At 54.1% G+C, this 14,360-nt stretch overlaps 5 protein-coding genes across 5 annotated transcripts; 4 read left to right on the forward strand and 1 right to left on the reverse strand.

Annotated features, from left to right (window-relative positions):
• The first annotated feature begins 14 nt into the window (after positions 1–14).
• Positions 15–6,794, forward strand: CAOG_00316 (Cdc42-binding protein kinase beta). The gene is made up of 11 exons (XM_004365130.2): positions 15–138; positions 1,486–1,567; positions 1,674–2,272; positions 2,420–2,589; positions 2,717–4,550; positions 4,641–5,135; positions 5,269–5,545; positions 5,665–5,815; positions 5,922–6,066; positions 6,148–6,268; positions 6,374–6,794. Exons 1-11 carry the CDS (start codon positions 58–60, stop codon positions 6,628–6,630), a joined length of 4,212 nt encoding a protein of 1,403 aa, XP_004365187.2. The 5' UTR covers positions 15–57; the 3' UTR covers positions 6,631–6,794.
• A 106-nt stretch (positions 6,795–6,900) lies between these two features.
• CAOG_00317 (integral membrane protein) lies at positions 6,901–7,511 on the forward strand. Its single transcript, XM_004365131.2, has one exon. It carries the CDS (start codon positions 6,939–6,941, stop codon positions 7,284–7,286), a length of 348 nt encoding a protein of 115 aa, XP_004365188.1. The 5' UTR covers positions 6,901–6,938; the 3' UTR covers positions 7,287–7,511.
• A 119-nt stretch (positions 7,512–7,630) lies between these two features.
• Positions 7,631–9,898, forward strand: CAOG_00318 (hypothetical protein). Its single transcript, XM_004365132.2, has 8 exons — positions 7,631–7,795; positions 8,184–8,278; positions 8,352–8,412; positions 8,515–8,589; positions 8,703–8,832; positions 8,918–9,243; positions 9,392–9,475; positions 9,566–9,898. Exons 1-8 carry the CDS (start codon positions 7,718–7,720, stop codon positions 9,809–9,811), a joined length of 1,095 nt encoding a protein of 364 aa, XP_004365189.1. The 5' UTR covers positions 7,631–7,717; the 3' UTR covers positions 9,812–9,898.
• Positions 9,899–9,961: 63 nt separating this feature from the next.
• CAOG_00319 (hypothetical protein) lies at positions 9,962–11,580 on the reverse strand (the record flags this gene model as incomplete). The annotated part of the gene is made up of 6 exons (XM_004365133.2): positions 9,962–10,175; positions 10,309–10,507; positions 10,619–10,762; positions 10,867–10,980; positions 11,060–11,283; positions 11,444–11,580. The coding sequence occupies 6 exons, from the start codon at positions 11,578–11,580 to the stop codon at positions 9,962–9,964; spliced, it is 1,032 nt and encodes a 343-aa protein (XP_004365190.2).
• A 341-nt stretch (positions 11,581–11,921) lies between these two features.
• On the forward strand, positions 11,922–13,878 carry CAOG_00320 (hypothetical protein). Its single transcript, XM_004365134.2, has 6 exons — positions 11,922–12,562; positions 12,727–12,768; positions 12,862–12,900; positions 12,991–13,172; positions 13,308–13,423; positions 13,575–13,878. The coding sequence occupies exons 1-6, from the start codon at positions 11,928–11,930 to the stop codon at positions 13,821–13,823; spliced, it is 1,263 nt and encodes a 420-aa protein (XP_004365191.2). The 5' UTR covers positions 11,922–11,927; the 3' UTR covers positions 13,824–13,878.
• Positions 13,879–14,360: the final 482 nt, after the last annotated feature.

A 14,360-nucleotide genomic window follows, 5' to 3' on the forward strand; every position in this document is an offset into this window, starting at 1 on the left:
TATCACTCAGTTCATTCGCTTTTTCTTTCTTTCTCTTCCGTGTTTCGCTTTTTAGGAATGGCGCTGAGTGACCGCTTTGCAGCGCTGTGTGGTCGCCTGACCGACATGGGCTCCACCGTTAGCATTGACGCACTGTTGGTGAGTGATCGGAGCTATCTGCGGCCAGCCCGCCTTTGGTTGCAGCATCGCCTCATTCAGAGCGAGAGTTGTAGCTTTGAGGCGAGGAATGGGATTGGGAGGTGTGCTCCGGTCCGAGGAGAGCACGAACTGCGCGGTGCATGTGGCAAGAGCCGTGATTGAGCCTTGTTGCTCGTCGTTTTGCTTTCCAGTCTGCAGCCTCGTGCATGTCAGCAACGAAGGGAGGGGCTGCAAAAGCCAAGGTTCGCATTCGAAAAAGAAAAAAAGATCGAAATAAAATAAAATGAAATGCAACCGTTTTGTTTTTAACTGGGAAAATTGCTGGCTTGGCCCCTGCAGACCGCGCAGAGCATTGAAAGAGGGCCAATTCGCAAAATGGGGGACATTGCTATGTGATGCTCGCGCTCTAGCGGGGCGGGTTCTCGACGGACTGAAGCCGGCTGCAGGGAAAGAGACTTTGACTGCAAAAAAAAAAAAAAAAAAAAAACCTTCCATCTCTCTCACTGGCATCCTGCGCTTGGAGACGACTCGCTGAGGAGAGTGAAGGGGCAAAATACTGCCGAGTCTTTGTTCGTTCTCGTTGCGCAAAGTTCATCCCGTTGCAGGACCGCGTTTTTGCGACTCTGAACATCCGCAAACGAGTGCTCTGAAACCAAATGGCACAAATATTCGTCAAAATCCAAAAAAAAAAAAAAAAAATCGCCTTGCCTTGCAGACTGCATTGAAAATTGGCGCGTTTGTTCGCCTGTTTTGGAGGCGGGGGGTACAGGAGATGATGCTGAACCTCGGCAGACCGGGGGCTTTTTGGACGGTGCAAAGGCACGCACCTTACTCGGTCCTCTGAGTTTGGCGGTTTCTCACAAAGCCAAAAAAAAAAAAAAAAAAAAAAAACCATTTTCAAAAGAAATCAAAAACCGCTTCGCATCGCAGTCTGCGACAGTGACGAGCGTGTCGCTCAGAACACCCTGTCCGGCATTGTGAATTTCCAGTTGAGTTTGAACTCCCCTTCCCCACCATACAATCAGGCGACAGAGCACCCCCATCGAGCTCGCTTTAAGCCTGGTCGGTTTGTGGGCGTCATTTCTGAATCTTGGTATTTGGTTCGGCGGATTTTTTTTCTTTTTGTGGTTCGGTCTCGGTCTCGGTTCTCGATCTTGGAAGATGTTGTGGTTTTCGCGTGGTTTTCGCTCTGTGATCGACGACAGACGAATTTCACCATGCATCCAAGAGGCGGCTTTCCCTGGGGTGGCACGAACTCGGATAGGATTTTTTGGCGTAGAATTGTGGTGATGCAGTTCGTTTGGCTAACCCCACCCCCCTTTTGTTTCATACGATCGATGCGAGTAGGACGCAATTCAAGTTCTCTATGACGAATGCAACACTGCGGGCATCAAGCGCACGACCAATGTCCCAGAATTCCTTGCCAAGTGTACGTTTCCGTTTCAGCATTTTACTGTATCGCCCAGTTTGACCTGACCTGCTCGCTTTCCTTCTCTTCTCTTCGTTTCTCTTCGCTCTGGAAAAAAAAAACACAGATAACAAACCCCTCAACGAAGTGACGGGCTTGCGCCCAAACCGCGCCGACTTTGAGACGGTCAAGATCATTGGACGCGGCGCGTTCGGCGAGGTGCACCTCGTCAAGGACAAGCACTCTGGCAACACGTACGCCATGAAGTGCCTGTCCAAGTTTGAGATGCTCAAGCGCTCAGACACGGCCTTCTACTGGCAAGAGCGCGATGTGATGGCGGCATCCAACACGCCGTGGATTATTTCGCTGCACTACGCCTTCCAGGACGAAAAGTACCTGTACCTCGTCATGGACTTTGTGCCTGGTGGCGATCTCGTCACCATTCTCTCCAAGTACGACTTTACCGAAGACATGACGCGCTTCTACATGGCTGAAACAGTGCTTGCCGTCGACGCGCTGCACCAACTCGGCTACATTCACCGCGACATCAAGCCAGACAACATGCTGCTCGACGCGTCTGGACACGTCAAACTGGCCGATTTCGGTACGTGCATCAAGGTTGGCAAGGACGGCCTGGTTCGCTCCGACAGCGCTATCGGCACGCCCGATTACATTTCGCCCGAGGTTCTCGAGTCCCAAAACGGCGCTGGTGTGTATGGTGGCGAGGTAAGGCCGAAAAGAAAAAAGAGAGCACGTTCGCGTGTCAGGCTGTTTGCTTGTTCTTTGGCACGACGAGCTAATGAGTGTTTTTGAACAATGGTTTTCCTTTTTTTTTCTTTTTTTGCTTGCCTTTTCCCTTGACCGCCTGTTCAGTGCGATTGGTGGTCTGTCGGTATCATGCTGTTCGAGTTGCTTTACGGCGAGACCCCGTTCTACTCTGAGTCGCTTCTGGGCACCTACGGTCAAATCATGAACCACCAGAAACACCTCAAGTTCCCATCCGAGCCAGCCGTGTCGGCCGATGCAATCGACCTCATGAAAAAGTATGTGGTGTTTCTTGCATTACAGCGCGAGGGAGTGGGGAGAGGGGGGGGGAGCGGGCCTCGTCCACTTCAACATTCTCATTTCATCATTCTCTATTTCTTGTTGTTTGCTTGTTTGCTTCTCCAGGCTCATTTGCTCGCGCGACGTCCGCCTCGGCAAAACTTCCATTGCAGACATCAAGTCTCACCCATTCTTCAAGGGCATTTCGTGGGACACGCTGCGCGACCAAAAGCCGCCAGTCGTCCCCGAGGTCAAGTCCAACGTGGACACGTCCAACTTTGAGGATATTGATGAGGAGCATACGCACAACGAGCACTTCCCGGCCCCAAAGACCTTCTCTGGCAACCACTTGCCGTTCGTTGGCTACACCTTTGCTCGTAGCAACCGCTTCAAGGTTGTCGGTGCTGATGGCACTGAGATTGCGCGCCCTGCAGCGCCAATCGCGATTGCTGCGCCTGCCTCGGCAAGCGGCGGCGGTGCGGAGGATGAGCTGGTGGCTCAAATTGAGGCGCTCGAACGCGAAAAGGCGCGCTTCAAGTCCGAGTTTGACTCGCTGCAAAAGAAGTTTGACCTCGAAATCGAGGCCCGAAAGCTTGCGGAGACGGAGCTCAAGGCCAACTCGCGCAAGACGGATCGATCTGCTCGAGAGCAAGAGTCTGCCATGCGCCTGATGAAGGAGCTCGAAAAGACCAACCAAGACCTTGAAAAGACCGTTGCTGTCAGCAAGCTGGAAGTCAAAGAGGCCAATCGACTCGTGGAGGAGGCCACCAAGTCCAAGAAGCGCTTGCAATCCGAGCTGGAGCAACTGCGCGAAAACGCCGGCGACCTCTCGCGCGAGCGCGAGTACAAGAAGCAGCTCGACGAGGCCAAGAAGCAGCTGTCCGAGGCGCGCGAGACCATGGCGGACGAGTTGGACGAGCTCAAGTCGCAGTTCACCCGCGCGTCCGACCAGAACAAGACGCTGCAATCTGCCAAGACCGACCTTGAGAAGGAGCTTGCCATTGCGCAGATTGAGCTCAAGGAGGCGACGGCCAAACTGTCCACTGCGTCCTCGAACAGTGCCGACGGCGACAAGCGTGCCGAGGAAGCCGAAAAGGCTCTGGCTGCGCTTCGATCGCAGGTTGCCTCGCTGACGGACAGTGTCAAGTCGCTCACGGACAAGGCGAGCGCTTCGAGTGCCGAACTCGAGACGGCCAAGGCCAGCCTTGCAACCCAGCAGCGCGAGCGTCAGTCGCTGCAAGAAGAGCTGGCAGCTGTCGAGAAGGCCAAGGCCATGGCGATTGTCGATCAGCGCAACGCCGAGGACAAGCTCAAGCGTGCCGAGGAGGAGCTCGAGAGCCTGCGCGTCGCACACCGCAAGAAGCTTGATCGCAGCGACAGCGAGATTGCCGAGTCGCAAGCGCACGTCAAGGAGGTTGAGGCCTTGAAATCCGAGGTTGCTCGCATTCAATCCCTGTACGATCAACAGCGCAATGCTGTGAGCGAGTTGGAGCGCAAGCTGTCCATCTCGGCTCTCGATCTCAAGGAGGCAGAGCGACAGCACGAGAAGGCCGTCAAGGCTCACAAGGAGGCCGAAGCTGAGATTGAGACGCTCAAGGCCAAGGTGGATGCCAAGCACACGGAGGCGGTCGATGCGCGCGAAAAGCTGCGCGAACTGGAATCTAGCAAGGCCATTTCCACCGAGCGCGTGACTTCCCTGACGTCGCAGCTCGAGCAGGAGCGCGCCACTCACCGCGAGCTCCAGACCCTGTACAACTCGCTCGCCAAGTCGAACGTGACCACCCAGATCGAAGTCAAGGAAGTTTCCCGCAAGCTCGCGGCTGCCGAGGCTGCCAACCAAGGCTCCGATGCCAAGCTCGCCGACCTTACTGCCAAGTTGGAGGAGAAGACGCGTCGCGTCACCCAGGTGGAGGCTCTTGTATCGGAGGCTGAGCTGGCTCGCGATGGATTCAAGGCTAAGGTGAGTGTGGTGATGCCATGTTCGATATGTTGAGGTTGAGTTTGTGCGGATGAGTGTCTCATTTTGCCGCTTTTCGTGTTGCGACTGTAGTTTGAGGATTCCAAGTCCAAGCTCGACGGCGACGTTGAGGCTCTCGCCGAGCTGCAGAGCAAATTTGCAGAGGCTGAAAAGAACTTGTCCTTGCTGCAGATCGAGGTCAAGGGCGAAACCACGCGCGCCAACAACGCCGAAAAGTCGCTGGCCGACGCCCAAGCGAGTGCTGCTGCTAGCGTTGCCGAGCTTCAGGAGCAGGTGGCTCAACAGACCACTGTCAAGGAAAGCTTGGAGGCCGAGCGTGCCCGACTGGACGCCCTCGTCAATGAGGCCAAGAACCAAGAGCACCTCCTGCAGGAAGAAGTGGCTGCTGGCAAGAAGCGCCTCGTCGAAGAGAAGCGCGCCAAAGAGCAAATCATCATCCAGAGCACCCAGAAGGAGAGTGCGCTCAATCTTGCTCTCGAGAAGCTCAGCAAGATGCCCGCATCCGGCAAATCCGACAGCAAGGCACCAGACTCGCGCTATGCCGAGAAGAAGCAGACTCGCTCCACGGTCAGTGGTTTTCTTCTTTTGTTTAAGTTTGTTTGGTTGGTTTTGTTTCGAAGTGGGGAGGGGGAAGTGGTTCTTTTTCCCATTTTCAACACTCATGTTCTTCCCCTCCCGACCCATTTTTTCATGCTTGTAGGAGTTCCGAAACCTCGAGAAACTGTTGCAAGAAGAACGCCAGCTCACCACCAAGCTCAAGATGCAAACAGACACAAAGGAGTTTGAGATCCAGGAGCTGCGCCATCAACTCGATGAGCTCACGGCGCAATTCGAGCAGTTCAACGAGCAGCTGGCAAACAGCGCGTTGGGCGACAACATGTCGGTCGCATCGTTGAGTCTTCCCGAGCCAGGTGACACACGGATGTCTATGCGCGCCTCGTCTGTTAGTCTCAGCGCTGGCTCTCGTCGCAAGTCATGTACGTTTGATGGGGCGGGGTTGTTATTTTTGGCTGCATTGTTATTATGCGCTTTCATTATCGCCATCCTCAACCCTCACTGTTCGATTCCTTTTTGTGAATGTTCTTGTCCGGAGTAGTCGACGGTCGCAGTCTGGAAGGATGGCTCAAGACACCCAAGGACCCCAAGAATCTCAAGAAGGGTGGCTGGATTAAGCGCTATGTTGTCGTCTCGAGCTATGATGAGGAGAAGGGCAAGGGCAGCGAGCCGCTGTCCATTATTGATCTTTCGTACGTTCCGGTTTTTTACTTGATGCTTGACATGTTTTTTGGACGACCCGCTCATCATCTACCCTCCCTCCCTCCCTCCCTCCCTCCAATACTTTGTCTATTGCAGTGACGTCATCTTGGTTCGCAAGGTGACCCAAGCAGACGTCATCCATGCGTCGCAATCGGAGGTTGACTGCATCTTCCAGATGCTCTACAAGAAGCAGGGCGAGCTCACCGCCGCCTCGAGCAAGCCCGTCTTTTCCGATCCCAATGTGAGTTTGTTGCGCCTTTGCGTGTTCAGCAGGGGCCCGTTTGAGGACGAACCTGTCTCTCATATGTGCGCTTTCTAACAGGAAAAGTTCCATCCTTCCCGAGGGCACGAGTTTGTTTCGACTCACTTCTCCAAGCCTACCTGGTGCTTGCTCTGCAAGGGCTTTATCTACGGCATTGGCAAGCAGGGATATTGCTGCCGAAGTGAGTATTTGCTGTTGTTTGTGGGTAGTTGGTTGGTTTTTTTTTGTTTTTTTTTTTTTTTGTTATTTTGCTTGATCGCTCACCCTGCACTGTTTGTGCAACCAGAGTGCAACTATGTGTCACATCGCAAGTGCTACACCGATGTGGCGCCGTGCATGTCGGATGTGGAGGCAACCCAACTGCTCTTCATGGGCAGCTCGGTCCAGGATCGCGACCGTTGGATTTCGGGATGCTCGGCCAGCAAGACAACCCCGTCCCTCTCACCCACAGGCTCGCGCAAGAGCATTGCACCATCAGCGGCCCAGCTGGCTGCCGTTGATGCTGCTGTTGCAGGAGCAAGCACGCTTGCTGTTCCGCGATGAGCGATGATGAGCGTGATGTATTTTTGTTTTTCTTCTTCTTGGAAGGATTTTTTTTTTCCTTGCATCGGTTTTGTGTGTGTTTGTGCTTGTTGCTCTCAGCTGTTTTTTTCCCCGTTCTTTCTCTATTCTTGGTTCCAATACATTTGCGATTTATTCGGCGCCCGTCATCCAGCACGTTAGGAGTTGTCGAAGCTGATCCAGTTGATGCAATATTCACAAAGTGCCGACACTTTTATTGTCATTTTATCTCATATTCTCCTTTTGGTCAGTCTACATTTTCTCAGGATCAAAACAACAACAAGTCCAGGATGCTCGGATCGCTGCTTGCGCTGCTCGTCGGAGCCCTCCACGTCTACTTTCTCGTGCTCGAAATGTTCCTGTGGACCAAGCCATACGGTCGCAAGGTCTTCCGGCTGGATCCGGCGTTTGCGGAAAAGTCTGCCACGCTCGCAGCCAATCAAGGTCTCTACAATGGATTTCTCGCTGCGGGTCTGTGTTACGGCGTCGTCACTGGCTCGACCGAGTTTATCCTCTTCTTCCTCGTGTGCGTGATTATCGCCGGTGCGTACGGTGGCGCAACCGTCAAGCCCATCATTTACTATGTCCAGGCCGCGCCGGGCCTCGCAGCCGCTGCCGCCGTCTTGCTGGGCCTGTAGCAACAACAACGACAACAATCCCAATTGCGATTGAATCGAGTTTGGTTTTGGTGGAACGGCCACTGTTCCTCCTTACCCCCCCCTCTTGCTCGGTCCCCATGAATGCGTGTGATGAAGCATGTCACGATTTGTGTCGATTGGCGGAAATAAAAACGGTCATTCTCTTTGTCCACTCGCAAAAGGGGGGGGGGCGGAAGCGGAGAAGCAACAACCGCGGTCACTCGTCGTTTGCCGCACTCCGACGATCGGTCGGGTCGTGAGCCATCGGAACATCGCTTTTGGGGTTTTGTATTGGTTTTTATTTGTGTGTACTTTGTTAATAACACGCTGATATTGTGTGAATAGCTGCGTTTCTGAGACTCTTTGTTCTTTTTGTTCAGATCAGTTCCCTTTTTTGACTTTTGTTCAATTTCAAAACCTAACACGCCATAATGGAAGTTCCAGTGATCAACCTCGCGCCGTTCATGAGCGACGCGACCTCCGCCGAAGCCGCTGCCGAGTGCGCAAAGGTACACACACACACACACACACACACACAATGCTTGCACCCTTTGCGGCTGATTGTGCGCCATGACTGCCGTCGTGTGGTTTTGGGCTCGCCATGTTTTGCCTCGTGCCGCCCCGCGTCCCTCGTGCCGCCCCGCGTCCCTCCCAGTTCCTTTGTTCATTCATTCACCCTTTGACCGAGAAAGGTGCTCTTCTGCTCCTCACGACGCTTCGTGCTCGCATTGCCAAGCGCGCGAGCTTCTCTCTCTGCTACGCAATGAAAGCCGCGACACCATCCATAACAAACTCGTCTCGCTCTTCTTCAGTTCACTCTTTGGGCTCACACACTTTGGACTCCACTGTGCTTTGCTTGCTTTGCTTGCTTTGCTTGCTTGAATCCAACTCCTTCAGGCTGCCAAGGCGCTCGAGGAGTTTGGCTGCCTCGTCGTCCGCGATCCGCGTGTCACTGAGGCGGATAACTCGACCTTCCTCGACCTCATGGAACAGTAGGATGCAAACGAAGAGGCATAGTGCTCTGGCTGCTTTCTGTGTTTTGTTGCTAACTGATCTGCTTGCCAGGTACTTTGAGCAGTCTGTCGAGGACAAGAAGGCCGACGAGCGCCCTCAGTGGGGTTACCAGGTAAAGCCGCCACTTTCCCCCATCATCGCTTGCCTGCGCAACGTTGGACTCACTTTGGACTCACTTTGGTTGTGTACATGTGCGTGTGCACTTGTGGTGCAGGTTGGTGTCACGCCCGAGCTCGTGGAGGTGCCTCGCTGCACTGTCGACCCAAAGTGCCTCGACACGATCGCCAAGGTACTTGCTTGTTTTTTCATTTTGTCCGGGGAGGGGGGGGGGGCAAGCTTGCAGCGGCTTGTGATTGGTTGCAAAACTAGGAAAGGCATGACTTAACTCTTCGCTGGTTCTAGATGCCCGAGGACGAGCGCGCTCACGTTCCGGTCGGCCCCGACCCAAAGTGGCGCTTTTTCTGGCGCCTTGGCGAGCGTCCCTCCGAGACCAAGTTTAAGGAGCTGAATGCCGAACCTGTCGTTCCCAAGGGTAAGCAGCGAGAGCTGTGCCAATTCCTTGTAATTTGAACTCTCAACGAATCCTCACGTCCTTTCTTTTCTGTCTCGATGGACAGCCTTCCCGCAGTGGGGCCAGGTCATGAACAAGTGGGGCTCGCTCATGATGGATGCAGTCACCTCGCTGTCTGAGATGGTCGCTGTCGGCTTTGACATGCCCAGCGACATCTTCACCAAGCTCGCCAAGAACGGGCCGCATCTGCTCGCTCCCACTGGCTCGGATTTGGCTCGTTACCACGAAAAGAACACCATCTTTGCTGGCTTCCACACTGACCTCAACTTCCTGACCATCCACGGCAAGTCCCGATTCCCCGGTCTCTACGTCTGGCGCCGCGACGGCAAGCGTGTCGATGTTCGCGTTCCTGACGGCTGCCTCCTCGTTCAAGTGAGTAAAGACTATCGCTCACCGCGCGCAATAGTGTCGTTCAGCGGGGTGTCGTGGGAGAGGCGGTGTAAAGCCCATGCGCTGACCCGTTGCATTTCGATTTGCGTTGTTGCGACTTTTCCTATCCTTCCCGCCCCCCCCCCCACAGGCTGGCAAGCAGCTCGAGTGGCTGACTGGCGGCCGCGTTATTGCCGGCTACCACGAAGTTATTGTCACCGATCGTACACTTGAGGTGAGTGCTCGCTGCCACATGATAGTTTGAAATGTCTTGGAAGGTTCCTTACAATGTTTTTGACATTACAACAACTACAACAATACTCAGGCCATCGAACGTGCCAAGGCGGCTCACCGCTCCCTGTGGCGTATTTCGTCCACAGTGTTCATGCACATTGCTTCGGACAACATCTTGCGACCACTGACCGAGTACGGCTTCCAGGAGAATGCCGAGCTGTACCCACACATGCTCACCGGCGACCAGGTGGCCCGCGAGCTGTCTGCGCTGCAGCTGAAGAAGATTGACAACATCAACCAAGCCAACGCTGCTGCTGCCGCTGGTCAGGTGTACTAGTTCTGCCGTGTTGCACCTCTGTTCTTGTTGTGCGTGTGCCGGTTGTTTCGATTGTCGTTCAATGACACATGTTTGACACGTCCAGCATTGTGTTCTTGTTGGCCTAAGGTCGATGTAGAATTGTTGCCAGTTCAGAAGGAAAAGCAACATTTACGATGAGACTGAAGCGCGCGACGAGGCCGTTGGAGGAGGGTACAGCGACCAAAGCCCAATCCGCTCGTCTTTGCTTCCCGTAGCCAGCAGCATGTGGCCACGCTCTTTGCTACGGCGTAGAGGATGACTGAATGCGACGGCATGGACGCTGTCTGTGTGCAGTCTGAGAACAGCCAGCTGCTTGAGCGATCTGGCGGAGAACACACGAACTCTGTTTGGATGAAAGTTGGTGAAATTGAGTTGTGCGAAATGCAACTCCCGCAAACACATTGCCAACAACACATTGCCAACAAAAACAAAAACAAAACAAAACAAAAAAAAAAAAAGGCAGAAGAAAATCGTACTTGCTGTCCCACCCGCCAGTCGCCACAAGCTTGCCGTCCGGTCGAATCGCAAGCTCGTTGCATCCATGCTGAGGGAGCCGCACTTCATTGGCCACTTGAAGCGGCTGATTCGTCTCCAGCGAGAACGACGAGACGACATCGTCGATACCGCAAGAGAATCCAATGCGAGGCTCGTCGAGCGACGCTTGCACAGACAGCACTGAAAATGTCGACATCGCAAAAAAGAAAAAGAAAAAAAAGCCAAAGTAAATTTTCGTCACCGTGTAAAGCAATCGTAGAGACAGGCAACGTTGAAGAGATTCATTCGTACCTCCTTCTTGGTGGCGGTGGATTTTGGAAATAACTTTGCCGGCCGTGATGCTGTAGAGCACCACCTCACCGCCCTCGTACCCAGCGAGTAATCGCACATCTTGAGTGGCAGCATCGCGATAGAGTTTGACGGACGTGCAAGTACCTGCCGCCCAAAAACACGACAAGAAACGCCATCATCAGAAAAGAAAAAAATGCATGTCGCCGCCCCCGCCTCCAGCACGCCCAAGATTGCCAGCAAACACTCACCATGCTTTGCATCACGATCAAATGGAACTGAGCAGATGACCTGCTGCGTCGTTAGATCCATCACTTGGGTGCGCGTCATGTCAAGACTAGGAACGGCAGCCAAAGGTCCTCCCGCTGCCTCGCAACAAGCGCCAAAAAAGGTGAGCAACACCATCCTATGCTTGCGCCAAATAGGACAGCAGCGCACACAAACCTTGTCCCAAACCAGCGTCGAGCACGGAGAGCTTGCAAAAGGTGACCGTGTCGACGGGGATGGAGCAGACCGCGTCCGCTCTGCTGGAAGCCGGTCGCCCCATGTCCCACAGTCTGAGAAATCCATCACGTCCCTGCGTTGCAATCTGATTCGCAGACGCAAGTGCAGCGACGCCGGCAATCCCTTTGGGCGTCGTGCGCGTCCAGCACCGTCCACAGCGACCGCTTGAGCTCCATGCCCCACACGGACAACGCCCCGAGCGCAGTGCTGATCCGAGTTTGAGCCAAATGTTGCCAGGACAGACAGACAGACAGACAGACAGACCGCAAGGTAAGAATTCAACTGCAACCACCGACGTAGCGAGGGCGCTGCTGAACACGTTACCCAGCGATCAGCCAGTCTGGATCGCCGCTTTCGCCCAAGTCAGTGCGTGCATGGAAGCACAGCGCATTCACTGCTCCATTCAAGCCACGCAAGATGAACAGCGGCTCTGGCGTCGGCTCAGCAGCAGGACTGGCCATCCGAGCGAAGGTCAGGTGTGTTTTTTGGCGGGAAAACCGCTTTGCTCAGACGAAACGCAAAAGGGGGAGTGGAGTGGGGATTTGTCTGAAATCTCTACCCCCATCTTTCTAACTCTCGACTCTTTCTATACGCGAGTACACTGCAACCAGAAAAAGACCTTTTGCGAGGCGTACATCCTTGTCGTGCTTACGCAATGATTCACGGATTCTGAGCCTCGCTTGGTTTTGTCGTGAATGTCCACACAATCAGCATCGCATCAAAACCCGACGATTGGCTTCGCGCCATCATGTCGACTCTGTAAATCTTCATTTCTCAGATGCTGTGTGCTCAGACGCTCAGTTAGAGAATGGCCGTCAAGCACTACTTTTGCCACAACTGCAACCTGCAGTTCAGCGTGGTCGATCCGCCTGTGGCCAGCGACGACGGCATCGTGTGCGATCACTGTCACACGGGCTTTGTTGAGGAGATTGAAGACGGTGGTGCTGCTGCTGCTGGTCACGATGGCACCGCTCAGAGCGTCGACGACAACGACAACGACGACGACGATGAATACGAGGACGATGACGATGAACAGGACGACAACCCGCTCGCCAGCTTCCTTCGTGGAGCCAGCAGCCATGCATTGAGGGGCATTCATGACCAGTACGGCGACGGCGACGACGACGACGACGACGACGACGACGACGACGACGAGGGCGAGGGCGACGACGCTGCTGCAGAGGACGAGGTCGAGTTCAGAGGCACTCGCTCGGTCGGCCGGCGGCTCTCGCGCAATCGCAACACGGTGACCTCGACGACGCGGGTGTCGCATGCACCGAGCACCAACACTCGCGCAGCAGGGAGTCGAGGCGGAAGCACTGGCGCGGCGGCTTCGTCCACTGAGACGGCCAGCACTCGACCGCAGCAGCCGTCCAGCCATCGCGCCGCTTCCTCCGAGCAGCAACGGCACCGCGGCGTCAATGTGCAAAACCGCGACGAAATGTAAGCACAATCCAATGTGGGGAGTCTGAGCTCTGATGCGCGTATATGGAGATGGCCTCGTGCCTGTGGTCTTTGTCTTAACAAATAAGCTGCTTTTTGTTTTTGGTGATGCGCTACTTTGCCTACCACCCCCACCCCCGGCCACAACCCGATGACAATAACAGGATGTCTATTCTGATGGCGCTGATTAATCATGGTCAAGGAGGGTATGGCATCCGAGAATCGTTGCGTTTTGTGTTGAGATTCTGGTTTCAAGCTCTGTTTCGCTCACCCCAAACACAACCACACATTCGTTTTAGTTTTGGACAAACTCATCCAATGTCTCACGCACTGAGAGGGTAAGAACAACATCGACAACGAATCAATTGCGCGTTTTGATGGATCGAGCACTCGCTCACTTTGGTTTCGGCTTGTGCCGGTGCATGCAGTCTTTTTCAAGTCGTCAACCCAATGGTGGGAAACCCGGGCGACTATGTGCATGATGATGCAGGGCTGGATAATGTCATCACAAGGCTGATGGAGCAGTCTGGTGGCAAGCAAGGCGCGCCTCCAGCATCCAGCGCGGCGCTTTCGTCGTTGCCTACCGTCTTGATGACGGCAGAGCTATTAGGTCCGTGCTGAGTGGTCAGAGAAGCGGGGGGGGGCCAATACAAGCAGCTTGAGGTGTGCGCTCGTTTGCTGACTTGTCCTCTCACGCAACTCGTAATGGCTGCTGGCATGTATTTCGATTGTTTGAAATTTGTAGCTTCGTCCGGCGACTGTGCCGTGTGCAAAGACTCGTTTTCCCTAGACGAGGGTGTTTTGCAACTGCCCTGTCACCATCTTTTCCATAACAATTGCATTTTGCCATGGCTAAAGCAGGTACTGACGAAGGAGCAAAAAAGTTGAGTGTATTCGTGCTCTAGTTGTTCGGTTACTGACTCGACTGTTGTTGTTGTTGTTGTTGTTGTTGTTGTTGCTGCTGCTGCTGCTGCTGCTGCTGCTGCTGCCTGTGCTCTACCCGTACCTTTAGAACGGGACGTGTCCAGTCTGCCGCAAGGCGGTTGATGGCGCCAATACCGTAGCGTCGAACAGCTCAACTCAGCCTTCCTCCGCCGCCCCTGCACGATCGTCCACCCCACTTGCCAGCAATTCTGCGTCATCCGTTTCTGCCCCCTCTGCAACAGGAAGAGCCGCCCCTGCTGCCTCCTATGCCTTTGCGTCGGTAGACGCCGACCCGGACGACGGCGATGCGTTGTACCAATTCCATTCTAGCATTTAAATTTGCGTACTGTTGTATGACCAGCCATTGTAATAACGATTTTGTCTTGTTGTGTTGTTTGTTTTTTTGTCATTTGCGGTATGAACAGCGGCAACCGAGTGAAAAAGGGGGGAAGTGGTCGAGGAGTTGGCTCAGATTGACTCTGTTCGCCCCGTGCTTAGATGATTGAAACTCTACACAGAACTCTGCTAGCCGTTGCATGCTGAAGCATCATTCCAAACAGTGGACTGTAGTGCAAGTTGATGACTTTCGTAAGCCTCGCCCTGCTTGTTTTTTGCACCTTCCGCTTTTTCAACCGTCGGAAATCCCAATGGTTTCTGGTTTTTCCCCAATCATTTTTCCCGCGCAATGACCCGCTCTGGGAAAACGCCACTAAACACCCTCCATCGTTTCCCCTTTTACTCACTCCAACACTCGAGCTTTCATTTGATGTAAGCTACAGACGCACATTCGAGTGAGCGTTACGGCGGTCGCGCCAGACAAGTAGACTAGTACGGCCAAACCCGAGACATGTCTTGGTTCTTTTTTGGTCGAGCG

The sequence above is a fragment of the Capsaspora owczarzaki genome (genome assembly GCF_000151315.2).
Source record: "Capsaspora owczarzaki ATCC 30864 unplaced genomic scaffold supercont2.1, whole genome shotgun sequence".
In the NCBI taxonomy this organism is placed as follows: Eukaryota; class Filasterea; order Ministeriida; family Capsasporidae; genus Capsaspora; species Capsaspora owczarzaki.

Coding starts and splice junctions, on each gene's coding strand:
- CAOG_00318 (XM_004365132.2), top strand. CDS start 7,718: ATGGAAGTTCCAGTGATCAACCTCGCGCCGTTCATGAGCGACGCGACC. Junction 8,590..8,702: donor GCCTCGACACGATCGCCAAG/GTACTTGCTTGT, acceptor CGCTGGTTCTAG/ATGCCCGAGGACGAGCGCGC. Junction 9,476..9,565: donor TCACCGATCGTACACTTGAG/GTGAGTGCTCGC, acceptor AACAATACTCAG/GCCATCGAACGTGCCAAGGC.
- CAOG_00316 (XM_004365130.2), top strand. CDS start 58: ATGGCGCTGAGTGACCGCTTTGCAGCGCTGTGTGGTCGCCTGACCGAC. Junction 1,568..1,673: donor CCCAGAATTCCTTGCCAAGT/GTACGTTTCCGT, acceptor AAAAAAACACAG/ATAACAAACCCCTCAACGAA. Junction 6,067..6,147: donor CCGTCTTTTCCGATCCCAAT/GTGAGTTTGTTG, acceptor GCTTTCTAACAG/GAAAAGTTCCATCCTTCCCG.
- CAOG_00317 (XM_004365131.2), top strand. CDS start 6,939: ATGCTCGGATCGCTGCTTGCGCTGCTCGTCGGAGCCCTCCACGTCTAC.
- CAOG_00320 (XM_004365134.2), top strand. CDS start 11,928: ATGGCCGTCAAGCACTACTTTTGCCACAACTGCAACCTGCAGTTCAGC. Junction 12,563..12,726: donor GTGCAAAACCGCGACGAAAT/GTAAGCACAATC, acceptor TGACAATAACAG/GATGTCTATTCTGATGGCGC. Junction 12,769..12,861: donor ATTAATCATGGTCAAGGAGG/GTATGGCATCCG, acceptor CATTCGTTTTAG/TTTTGGACAAACTCATCCAA.